Source organism: Macaca thibetana, chromosome 17 (assembly GCF_024542745.1).
Source record: "Macaca thibetana thibetana isolate TM-01 chromosome 17, ASM2454274v1, whole genome shotgun sequence".
Taxonomy (NCBI): Eukaryota; Metazoa; Chordata; class Mammalia; order Primates; family Cercopithecidae; genus Macaca; species Macaca thibetana.
In genome coordinates, this window is record NC_065594.1 from 7,382,371 (window position 1) to 7,394,986 (window position 12,616).

General features: G+C 44.2%; 2 protein-coding genes across 3 annotated transcripts in view; one reads left to right on the plus strand and one right to left on the minus strand.

The window, feature by feature from the left end:
- FLT3 (fms related receptor tyrosine kinase 3) overlaps positions 1–11,936 on the minus strand; it is a 96,850-nt gene extending 84,914 nt beyond the window's left edge. Inside the window, exons 1-2 of one of the 2 annotated variants that reach the window (XM_050766837.1) lie at positions 11,862–11,936; positions 8,098–8,250 (exon numbers count right to left, since the gene is read on the minus strand). Coding sequence is in view for 1 of the 2 variants with exons in the window: in XM_050766836.1 (XP_050622793.1) it covers positions 4,246–4,288 (43 nt within the window). In the remaining variant the exon portion in view is untranslated. Of the gene's footprint in view, positions 1–4,245; positions 4,355–8,097; positions 8,251–11,861 lie in introns of those variants that run through there. The other variant, XM_050766836.1, reaches the window with a different exon arrangement.
- LOC126940768 (coiled-coil-helix-coiled-coil-helix domain-containing protein 2-like) lies at positions 11,565–11,999 on the plus strand. The gene has a single exon (XM_050766956.1). The coding sequence runs from the start codon at positions 11,565–11,567 to the stop codon at positions 11,997–11,999; it is 435 nt and encodes a 144-aa protein (XP_050622913.1).
- The last annotated feature ends 617 nt before the right edge of the window (positions 12,000–12,616 follow it).

The following is a 12,616-nucleotide window of genomic DNA, read 5'->3' on the forward strand; positions in this document are numbered from 1 at the left end:
GACAGAGACAGGTCTTGTCTCAAAAAAAATTTAAAAAGTAGTTTAAGGGGGCAAAAAGTGGGATCCCCTTTCTGACCTGGCTAAAGCTTCCTTCATTGATGCACGCAATTATTTATTTATTTATTTATTATTTATTTATTTATGTTTTGAGATGGAGTCTCACTCTGTCACCCAGGGTAGAGTGCAATGGTGCGATCTTGGCTCACTGTAACCTCTGCCTCCCGGGCTCAAGCGATTCTCCCGCTTCAGCCTCCCAAGCAGCTGGGATTACAGGCGTCCGCCACTACGCCCGGCTAATTTTTGTATTTTTAGTAGAAACAGGGTTTCACCATGTTGGCCAGGCTGGTCTCAAACTCTTCAAGTGATCTGCCCGCCTCAGCCTCCCAAAGTGCTGGGATTACAGGCATGAGCCATCGCGCCCGGCCAGACTCATGCAATTTTTAATGTATATTTAGTCATCATAATAACTGTGTCGGAAGGTTTAACTAAAAGAAAGCATACTGAAATACTTTTCCTGGGGAAAGGCAATGACCACGCATTTCTTAAATAGAATAAAATTGGTGATTTATACACCAGTTTCCCCTACCCCCATCTCTTTAAACTTTGTACCCCTTGTGCCCAGCAAGAAATAGTAGAAATAGGTATTCTGTCAGGCATGGTGGCTCACACCTGTAATCCTAGCACTTTGGGAGGATCACTTGAGCCCAGGAGTTCAAGATTAGCCTGAGCAATACAGTGAGATCTCATCTCTACCAACAAATTTTTCAAAAAATTAACCAGGTGTGGTGGCATGTGCCTGTGGTCCCAGGTACTCAGGAGGCTGAGGTGGGAGGCTTGCTTGAGCCCAGGAGGAGAAAGAAAGAAAGAAAGAAAGAAAGAAAGAGAGAGAGAGAGAGAGAAAGAAAGAAAGAAAGAAAGAAAGAGAGAGAGGAGGGAGGGAGGGAGGGAGGGAAAGAAAAGAAAGAGAGAGAAAGAAAGAGAGGGAGGGAGGGAACGAAGGAGGGAAGGAAGGAAGGAAGGAAAAAAATTGGTATTAAATTAAAGTTTCTTAAATAAAAATGGATTTTTTCTTCCTAATGCATGTTTTCTCCTCATGTTTCTTATCCGAAGTCTTCCCTTGGAATATAAGTAAGTTTTCCTCCTTCACATTTAATATTTCATTGCCTGATTGTTTTTCAGTTTAAACAACAGGAGAATCCAATAACAAATCTTTACCAACAGCTAAGAGTTACTGAAAGTGCCTTTTTAGTTATAAAAAGTTAATCCATTTTTAATGTAAGGCAAGCAGTTCACAATTAAACCTAAGAGGATAATTTACTATAGATAGACGTGAAGTACCTAAAAAGAAATGAATATCCAATCTACACCTATATAATGGCAAAAAATAGAGCTAGACTTTCAGAGTCAGAGGGGACCTTAATGTCAGGTCGGCAGGTCTGGGCTCACATTCAATCCAAACCAAGCTTTGCTGAGTGTCCCTTCCCTCCACTTTCTCCTGAATCATTCCCCCTTGGGCTAGGAGTTTCCAAGAAGGCAAATAAAGGAAGATAAGCAACAAGGGAAAAGGATGGCAACTCAAATGTGCAGTTCAAGGCTTTGAATACGAATTTTTTTTAACACTAATGAAAAAGGTAGTATCACAGCTCTTAAAATATTGAAATACTTCTCTCTGTCCAATATCAGCACATAATGCAGAAAAGCCCATTGGGAACATGTTCCTCTCCTTTAAATGCCACTTGGAAAGCTTCTTCATTATTCATAAATGATAAATAAAAGACCGGGCGTGGCCAGGCATGGTGGCTCACACCTGTAATCCCAGAACTTTGGGAGGCTGAGGCAGGTGGATTGCTTGAGGTCAGTTCGAGACGAGCCTGGCCAACATGGTGAAACCTCGTCTCTACTAAAAATATAAAAATTAGCTGGGTGTGGTGGCACGCACCTGTAATCCCAGCTACTCAGGAGGCTGAGGCAGGAGAATTGCTTGAACCTGGGAGGTGGAGGTTGCAGTGAGCTGAGATCACACCACCGCACTCCAGCCTGGGTGACAGAGCGACACTCAGTCTCAAAAAAAAAAAAAGTAGTGTTTACAATATAAGGGAAATTGGGATCTCATGTTCTAATTCAAGGAATTTAAGGCTATTAACCATTTTAAAGGTCTCATGTTTAAGCTTCTCACTTTATCTTTCTTTATTCAAGAAAATCCATAATAGCAAGTGTTGACAAAAATGTGAGGAACTGGAACTGCCATACACTCTAGTGGGAGTGGAAATCGGTATAACCACTGTGGAAAACTGTTTGACAGTATCTATCAAAACTGAACATATCCCTTCCCTATGATCCAGGAATTCTACGTGTGGGCATAATCCTTTATATATGGTGTTTATGTCCACCATACATAAAACAATGTTCACAGCAGTGCTATGCATAATTACACAAAATTGGAACAACTTCCATGTGCTTCAAGAACAGAATGGATAAAATAAATTATAACATCTATTCATACCATGAAATGGTACTGGCAATTAAAAAAAAAAAAAAAACACTGCTACAGAGAACAAGGTTGAATCTTATTATTATAATGTTGAGTAAAAGAAACTGGACATAAAACAGCACACGATGATGGTTTGCTTCACATGAAGTTCAAACACAGGCAAAAGTAACCTATGGCATCAGAAGTCAGAATAGAGGCTACCTGGGGAGGGAGCACTGACAGAGAGGTTGGAGCTAGAATTGCTTTATATTTCAGTCTGATCGTGGTTATTTGGGCACACACATATATGAAAACTAATGAAATTGTACTCTTAATATTTGTGCATATTTACTGTGTGCCAATTATACTTCATTTAGAAATATCTGGAGAGAGATATAGAAATTTCTGAATTCTTTCCTAAATATAAAAGAATTCAATACAGCTTAAATATAGTTGCAAGTATTGACGCTTATACCTTTAGAAAGCCCATTATGCTTCTGAAAAATGCACTTACTACTTAATATCATACATAATAGAAAGCTAACATTTTGTATTAATGGAATCTGAAAAACACATTGTACTATACATTTGAAATTACAGATTTACTAACTAGTAAAGATAAATGTTTGAGAACTAAACTACAATGTTTAAGAACTAAAATTTTAAAATGTTTGTTTTTCCACTTTTTTCCCTTGATTTACATTTTTTACTTTTTATATTTCATAATTATTTGTAGCAAAAGCTATTGGATATAATTCCTGCACTTCTATATTGCAAGTATTTTCTCTATTTACCACAGACTTCAAGTCTTAGCATTTCAGAGCTGAAGGGGACACGCACGGACTCCCTCACTGCACAGATGAGGACGCGGAGGCCGGGGGAGGTGAGTGTCAGTCCCAAGGTTGCAGACCTAGGACAGGGACCAGAGCTCCCGGGCTCCCAGAACTCTGTCGCCTTCAACCCAAATTCGATTCAGTCCTCTCATCCTTCCAAATAGAAAGCTGACACGAACCGATCGGAAGCTTTTTTTTTTTTTTTTTTTTTCAATAACTATGCTACCCAGCAGATTCTCTGGGGAGAGTCCTCAGAGTCCTTGAAAACCCCACTGGGGTTTAATGCCAGGATAAGAAGAGCGTAGAAGAAAGAGACAGCTAGTATTTTAATATATAAATCTGTTTGCATAATATTTCCTAGGTAAACTATTCGCTGATCCAACCAAAATTCGGCGGGGCTGGGGTATATCGTTATTGAGGACGACTCGCTCTAGGGGAGAACCCGGACGCATTTTTCCATCAGAGTTCCCTCTATAAATCAAAACCTCAAAAGAAGAGTTAACGACGACACCCAGGAGTCTACAGTATCCAGGGGTCGGTCCAGGAGAGGTCCCTGGCCACCTGGCGCAGAGCTCGCGGCCGCAGACTCCCATTGACGGCCCAGCACCGGAGCGCGCGGGCCGAGCTGCCCCAGACCCGGCGCAGCGCCTCGGGGAGGCCGTCTGCAAAGTCCGGGCCGCCACTCGGGACCGCGGACCGGGCCAGAGGAGAGACGTCTGAGAAGAGGGAAGAGGACGCGGGGTGGGAAAAGCCGGGGCCGCGGGCAAGTAGTGGGCGAGTCCGGAGGGCGCGAAAGAGGGGAGGGGCGCGGGAAGCAATGGAAGGAGCGAGCGCGGGGAGGAGCGAGGCGGCTGGGCCGGAGGAGGCGCGCGCCCGGGTCCACAGGGCGGGGTGGGGGCTGAGGGGCCGCGAGGGGCTGCGAGCGGGCTAGCGGGGCCTTACCGAGCAGCGGCAGCCGGCCGCCGCCGCGCGCCAACGCCGGCATGGCCTCCGGAGCCCGGGGTCCCCAGGCCGCGCCGGCCCAGCCCTGCGATGCCGCCTGGAGCGGCGCGCCCCGCGCTGCAGGTGGCTCTCTTAAGGATGCGCGTCACCGACCGCAAATTCCCTCGGACTGGTGCAAAGTGGAAGGGGGGAGGAACCCTCTCCCCAGAGGCAGGGGCCGAGGCGGGAGCGGAGAGGTTGGGCCGAGCCGAGCAGCCGGTGCCTGGCGCAGCGCTGCAGCCGAGCCCACGTGCCCGCCGCGGTCCGCAGCCTGCGCTTGGCGGCCCCCGGGGCTCCCCGACTGCGGCGGGGAAGATTGGGCGCGGTCCCGCTGGAGAAGTTGCACGGGCTCCGCGGCTCTGCCTCCTTGCTGCCCCTGTGAGTCCCCGAACTCTGTCGTTTGGATCCGGGGCGTGGGGACTGCAGGGAGCCACAAACCACCCTTCTAGCGCTCTGGGATCTTTGAGGCCCTGAGAAGGGCGCTGAATCCGCGCGGCACGCTGGCGACTCCGGCCAGCGCACAGGCGAGCATGGGGTCTCATTCCATTCCCCCTGGATCTTAATTGTGGACTGATTTCCTTTGTCTCTCCCTCCATCTCCTAGGATGCCCAGGACCCAGTCAGCGGCGGGAGCAAGAAAAACAGGCGGGGTTTCAATGTCAACCAAGGCATAGGGAGGTTAACAAACACCCCTGAAAACAAAACACACAGAAAATACATCCCAGAGGATGTTGCGAATCATCCGCTCAATGGTTCTTCTTCTTCGCATAATTTTTCGAGTTGAAAATTATTATTATTTTCCTGCAATAAGTTGAAGATTGGAAAGCTCTGGATGCCAATTCTGGTTCTTCCCTTACTTAACTGGCCGTTTGACCTCCACAAACCTCTGTTTACTCATCGTAAAGGAAAGGGGTAGACCAAATGGTTTATAATGTCTCTCCCAATTCTAGGAATTCCATGCTCTTAATTATTTTAATCATTTTCTAATAAAGCATGAAAATTGTTTACTCTTGGCCATACAGTTATTTTCCTTAGATGTTGTTTACAGTACAATAATTCTTTCCCCCAGGACATGGCCGAAACTTTAGAAGTGTCTACTGTGGTGCAGCCACTATAGGAAACACTATAGAGGTTTCTCGAAAAATTAAAAAAAATATGGTCCAGCAATTCCATTTCTGGTCATGTAGCCAAAAGAATTGAAAGCAGGGTTTTGAAGAGATGTCTGTACACCCATGTTTAAAGCAGCATTATTCACAGTAGCCAAAAGGTAGAAGCAACCCATGTCCACAACAGATGAATGATGAACAAAAATGCAGTATATACATACGACTATTTTCCAGCTTCAAAAAGGAGGGAAATTCTGATACATGCTAAAATATGGATGAATCTTGACGACATTATGCTAAGTGAAATAAGCTAGTCCCGAAACATACAATGCTGTATCCCATTACGAATTCATAAAGACAGAAAGTAGAATGGTGGTTACCATGGGCTGGGGGCAGGGGGAAATGGGGAGCCAGTGTTTATTGGATACAGAGTTTCAGTTTTGCAAGATGAACAGAGTTCTGGAGACTGGTTGCTCAACAATGTGAATGTACTTAACGCTACTAAACTGTACACTTAAAAATAGCTAAGGCCCGGTGCGGTGGTTCCTGCCTGTAATCCTAGCACTTTGGGAGGCCGAAGGGGGCAGATCACCTGAGGTCAGCAGTTCAAGATCAGCCTAGCCAACATGGTGAAACCCCATCTCTACAAAAATACAACAATTAGCCAGGCGTAGTGGTGCATGCCTGTAATCCCAGCTACCTGGGAGGTTGAGGCAGGAGAATCTCTGGAACCCGGGAGGCAGAGGCTGCAGTGAGCTGAGATTGCACCACTGCACTCCATCCAGCCTGGGTGACAGAGCCAGACTCTGTCTCAAAAAAAAAAAAAAAAAAAAAAAAAAAAAAAAGGTTAAGATGGTAAATTTTATGTATGTGTATTTTACCTCAATTTTAAATTTTTAAAGTTTTTGTGTAGCTGCTGAGGGTTTAAAAATTTTGTTAAAGAGTTTTGTGTCTACCTTAGGTCAGAAACAGCAATGAAGGAAGAAGGCCTGAAATAAGTGAAACATGAGGAGACAAGGCAATGAAACGGGCTGGTTATGGGGAGAAAAGTGAGCTTCCAATGGCCAAGACCTAACACACTACCTTTTATTTAAAGCTTGATTGCTGTCTTAAAGGAAACTGATTGGCTGGGCGCTGTGGCTCACGCCTGTAATCCCAGCACTTTGGGAGGCCAAAGCGGGTGGATCATTTGAGGTCAGAAGTTGGAGACCAGCCTAACCAACATGGTGAAACCCTGTCTCTACCAAAAATACAAAAAGTAGCTGGGTGTGATGGCACGCGCCTATAGTTCCAGCTACTCGGGAGGCTGAGGCAGGGGAATTGCTTGAACCCAGGAAGCGGATGTTGCAGTGAACTGAGATCATGCCACTGCACTCCAGCCTGGGCAACAGAGCAAGACTTGGTCTTAAAAAAAAAAACGAAATTCGGCCTGGCGCAGTGGCTCACGCTTGTAATCCCAGCACTTTGGGAAGCCAAGGAAGGTGGATCATGAGGTCAGGAGTTCAAGACCAGCCTGGCCAAGATGGTGAAACCCCGTCTTTACTAAAAATACAAAAAATTAGCCGGGCGTGGTGGCACGTGCCTGTAATCCCAGCTACTTAGGAGGCTGAGGCAGAGAATTGCTTAAACCTGGGGAGTGGAGGTTGCAATGAGCCAAGATAGCGCCACTGCACTCCAGCCTGGGTGACAGAGGGAGACACCATCTCAAAAAAATAAATAAAATTTAAAAACTAAAAAAAAAAAAAAAAAGAAAAGAAACTGATTGTTATACATTTGCAGAACATCAGCTTGAGTGCAGCAGTATTCAGGATACAAAATCATAAAGATACTGCTGTTTTGTCCAAGAATCTTGGACACAAGGCAGAGATCTCCATGAAAAGGGTGTTGGTGAGAGAGGAGAAGTTAGGAATGGTTTCTTTTTTTCTGAGACGGAGTCTTGCTCTGTCGCCCAGGCTAGAGTGCAGTGGCGCGATCTCGGCTCACTACAACATCTGCTTCCCAGGTTCAAGCAATTCCCCTGCCTCAGCCCCCTGAGTAGCTGGGATTACAGGCGCACGCCACTGCGCCCTGCTAAGTTTGTATTTTTAGTAGAGAAGGGTTTCACTATCTTCGCCAGGCTGGTCTCAAACTCCTGACCTCGTGATCCACCTGCCTTGGCCTCCCAAAGTGCTGGGATTACAGGTGTGAGTCACCACGGCCAGTCAGGAATGGCTTCTATGCACACTTGATTTTCCATGGAAATTGGTGGAAAAAATAATTCTAGAAAGAGCAAATCTTATAGACTGAAATATTTTGGAGTATGAGGTATAGGCTAACAGAAGGTGAAGTAATGCCCCTGGTTTTTTGAGATGTGCCAAGAATCATATCTAATATGAGAACTAATTTCTTCCTCACAGCAACACTAAGGAAAGTAGCCTGAGATTATCTAGAGTCCTGGATTACACGCCCAGGTATGCACGCCCAAGTATGAAATTTTGGTGTCAGAGCTCATGATAGGAATTCTGCAATAAAGAAACTCTTAAAGGGTCAAAAGCAACCAGAAGAAATGAAGTGAAACAGGAGAAATCAGAAAAGAGAAGGGTAAGTTTGTTTCTGGGTTGAATGGAGCGTCTAGTGCTCACTCCACAAAAGGATGTATTTTATGTAGATTCTTAGCACTGTGTTGCTTAGCTGCTACACAGCCATGAGTAAGTGGTCATCTATCTTACCAGCATCTTGATGCCATGTTTCCACCCCTTAAGTCACACAAATATCTCCTCTGCCTTTCTTCTCTCTCTTCAAAAATTGTGACATAGTTTCAGTAGCAGCTCACAGGTGAAATATTTTAATGTCATTTTTAACATACAAAGCTTTGTGTTCTCCTGAAAATAAGGGACAAACAAAAGGAATATTTGAATAGGGTTCACGTGAATTCAGTTGAGATATCAACTTCATAGTACAGTTTTACATATCTTTTATTAATAGGGGCTTTGAACTCACCATTTGGCAAAATCTGACAATACAAAGTGTTGGCAAGAATTCAGAGCAATGGAGAACACCCACACACAGTTGGTGGATGTCTGAATGGGTGTGAGCACTTTGAAAAATAATTTGGCATCTCTTACTAAAGTTGAACATATCCTCCAGCCAGCAGTTTCACCCCTATATATAAACCTCAGAGAAACACACATATGTGCCAAGAGACGTGTATAAGAATGTTCATAGCATTATTGTTTATATCAAAAATTGGGAACAATCTAAATGCCCACCAACAAAAGGATAAATTGCAGTACAGTCGTAATAAAATGCTTATATATTAAATAACAGTGTAAATAAATGAGCTACAGTTACCTGATACACCAGGAATGAATCTCAAAAACATACTGTTGAGGGGGAAAAGCAAGTCATGGAATAATAGACATAAAGACAGAAGCAAATGATATTTTTCTCAGGAGTACATTCTTAGGGGTATAAGGAAAGTAAGGGAATAATTATCACAAAAGTCAGGATTGTGGTTACCTCTGGTATGGGGTGGGAAGAGGAGATTTAATTAGAGAAGACAAACTGGGGATCTCTAAGGTGCTAACATACCCTATTGTTGTTTTGTGATAAGGTCTTGCTACATTGCCCAAGCTGGAGTGTAATGGCTATTCACAGGCACAACCATACCTCACTGCAGCCTTGAACTCCTGGGCTCAAGCCTCTGGGTAGCTGGGACTACAGGCGTGGACCACCATGCCCAACCACACCCTATTGTTTTTTTTAACCTCTGTGGTGGGTGCTGGATGTTCATTTTATTGTTATTCTTTAAACTACGTAATTATTTTTACACACTGCTGTATGATGTATTTCACAACAAAAGAAAATTAAAGGCCGGGTGCGGTGGCTCACACCTGTAATCATAGTATTTTAGGAGGCTGAGGTGGGCGGATCACAGGTCAGGAATTCGAGACCAACCTGGCCAACAGGTGAAACCCCGTCTGTACTAAAAATACAAAGATTAGCCGGGCATAGTGGCACACACCTGTAATCCCAGCTATTTGGGAGGCTGAGGCAGGAGAATCACTTGAACCCAGGAGGTGGAGGTTGCAGTGAGCCGAGATGGTGCCATTGCACTCCAGCCTGGGAGACAGAGCAAGACTCCATGTCAAAAAAAAAAAAAAAAAAAAGGGAAAATTAAAGAAGTTTGAAGCCAGTCACTGTGGCTCACACCTATAATCCCAGCACTTCAGGAGGCTGAGATAAGAGGATCACCGAGCCTAGGAGTTAGAGACACCCTGGACAATAAAGTGAGACCCCACTTCTAGAAAAAAAAAATTAAAATTAGCCAGGCATGTGGCTCAAACCTGTAGTCCCAGCTATTCAGGAGGCTGAGTCAGGAGGATTGCCTGAACCCAGAAAGTCGAGGTTGCAGTGAGCTGCGATTTTGTCACTGTGCTCCAGGCTGGGCAACAGAGCAAGATCTTGTCTATTAAAAATAAATAAATAAATAAGTTTGACACATTTTCACCTACAAGGTATTCTTATACAAACAAATGATATCTGAATCTGCTTAAGATTCCAGGACCTGGTGGCGCACACCTGAAGATCCCAGATCCAACTACCATTGTATAGGAAATACGTGGGATAATGGAACACGGAACAACACAGGGACACAATTTTAAAATTCCGAAGTCTGGACGCAGTGGCTTACACCTGTAGTCCCAGCACTTTGGGAGGCTGAGGCAGGCAGATCACTTGAGGTTCAAGACCAGCCTGGCCAACATAGTGAAACCCTGTCTCTACTAAAAATACAAAAATTAGCTGGGCATGGTAGTGACTGCCTGTAATCCCAGCTACTCAGGAGGCTGAGACAGGAGAATTGCTTGAACCCAGAAGGCGGAGGTTGCAGTGAGCCCAGATGGTACCATTGCACTCCAGCCTGGGTAATACAGCAAGATTCCATCTCAAAAAAATATAAATAAATAATAAATAAATAAATAAAATAAAATTCCAGACCCTAGGAAACTGTATAGAACAAATAACTTGGTTTCTTCAACCAAAATTTGTAAGAAAATAAAAAAAGAGGCCGGGCGCGGTGGCTCAAGCCTGTAATCCCTGCACTTTGGGAGGCCGAGACGGGCGGATCACGAGGTCAGGAGATCGAGACCATCCTGGCTAACACGGTGAAACCCCGTCTCTACTAAAAAAATACAAAAAACTAGCTGGGCGCGGTGGCGGGCGCCTGTAGTCCTGGCTACTCGGGAGGCTGAGGCAGGAGAATGGCATAAACCCGGGAGGCGGTGCTTGCAGTGAGCTGAGATCTGGCCACTGCACTCCAGCCTGGGTGACAGAGCGAGCCTCCGTCTCAAAAAAAAAAAAAAAAAAGAAAAAGAAAAAAAGAAAAAAAAAGAGATGGAACCTACAAATTAAAAGAAACCTGAGAGATATATTAAGTATATTACAATATCAAGCAATTGTAACGTGCAATGTAAAGATGTTATTTGGATGCTGATTCAAGTAACCTGAAAAATATACATAAAATAATTGGGAAAATGTGATCACTGGTTTTAATTTTGACATTATTTTGTAAGAAATTATATGTGTGCGGGAGGCTGAGGTAGGAGCATTGCTTGAACCCAGGAGGCAGAGGTTGCAGTGAGCCAAGATGGCGCCACTGCACTCCAGCCTGGGTGACAGAGCAAGACTCTTATCTCCATTAAAAAAAAATAAATTATATGTTTGATGATAGCATTGTTATTTATTTTAAAAATAGTTCCTATCTTTGCAGAGGTACACATTAAATAGTTACAGATAAAATGATATGAAATGGGAAGGTTGAGAGGGAATAGGGAGTGACGGTTAATGGGAACAGGATTTATTTTTTTGGGATGATGAAACTATTCTAAAATTAGATTATGGTGAAGGTTGCTCAACTCTGTAAATACACTAAAAACCACACTAAATAGGTGAACTATAGACATGTAAATTGGATCTCAGTGAAGCTGTAAAAAATGATACAAAGTCAGAGATTTTCTTCCAAATCATCTGATGTGGAGGGTTTAAGTGGAGGAATCAAAATTAACCGTGTGTCACCAGTAGTTGCACCTGAGCCACAGTCATATAAGCTCATTTTACTTTTCTTAGACATTTTCTATAATAAAAGGTTTTGAATAAAAAAGATTTGAAGAAAAGGCCGAGCCGTCGCGTGCCTAGCATGCTGCGTGGAAGCCGAAGCTTGACCTCCCGCATGACCCCTCTGGTCAGCCGGGCCCCTCAGATGAGAATTGCACCCAGGCCAGCACCAGCCGCTAAGCCGCCAGCAGCGGCACCCCCATCTGCAGTTGGCTGTCCTGCTGCTGCGCCTCAGCAGCCAGGTCTGATGGCCCAGATGGCAACCACTGCAGCTGGCGTGGCTGTGGGCTCTGCTGTCGGGCACACACTGGGTCACACCCTTACTGGGGGATTTAGTGGAGGAAGTAATGCTGAGCCTGCGAGACCTGACATTACTTACCAGGAGCCTCAGGGAGCCCAGCTGGTACAGCAGCAGCAGCCTTTCTTCTATGCAATCAAACAGGTTTTGGAGTGTGCCGAGAACCAGGATGACATCAAGCTCTGTGAGGGTTTCAATGAGGTGCTGAAACAGTGCTGACTTGCAAAAGGATTGGCCTAATCAAGAAGTTCAACCTGGAGAAATGGGAAATCAGCTCTATAACCAAGTTAATTTAGTATAAAAATAGAATTGATAGTGAGGGTATAAAGTGGAACCATTAGTTGCTTCCTTGCTTCTGAATTGAAATGGAAGGAGGTGTTCCTACTCTGTAGAAGTTGGAGCTGGGCAAATGTTTGTGTGGCCTCCTTAAAATAGTTGTTGTGATTTTATTCTTTGTGAGTTAATTAGAATAAAGTCATTTTCTTCCAAGAGAAAAAAAAAGATTTGAAATATTGGACAAGTTAACTTATCCTGAATGTGTGGAAGATAACTACCGCAGCTTAGAACGCATGAGCTGCTCTTTACTATGTTTTTATGAACCCACCTAAATGGAATGAACAATAAAAGAACCTTGGAATCTGTTTCCATTACGCAAACTTGATGGCACACAGGTGAACTGCAAAATTCCAACTGCAGAATTTCATGATAATTGATAGGTATTCCTTTATGTCTAAGATGATTTCAAAATAATCGTCTCCTTAGAATTCGTGGCAACAGATAATGTATTAGTTTGCTGGGGCTGCCATAACAAAGTACCACAAACTGGGGGTGGGGGT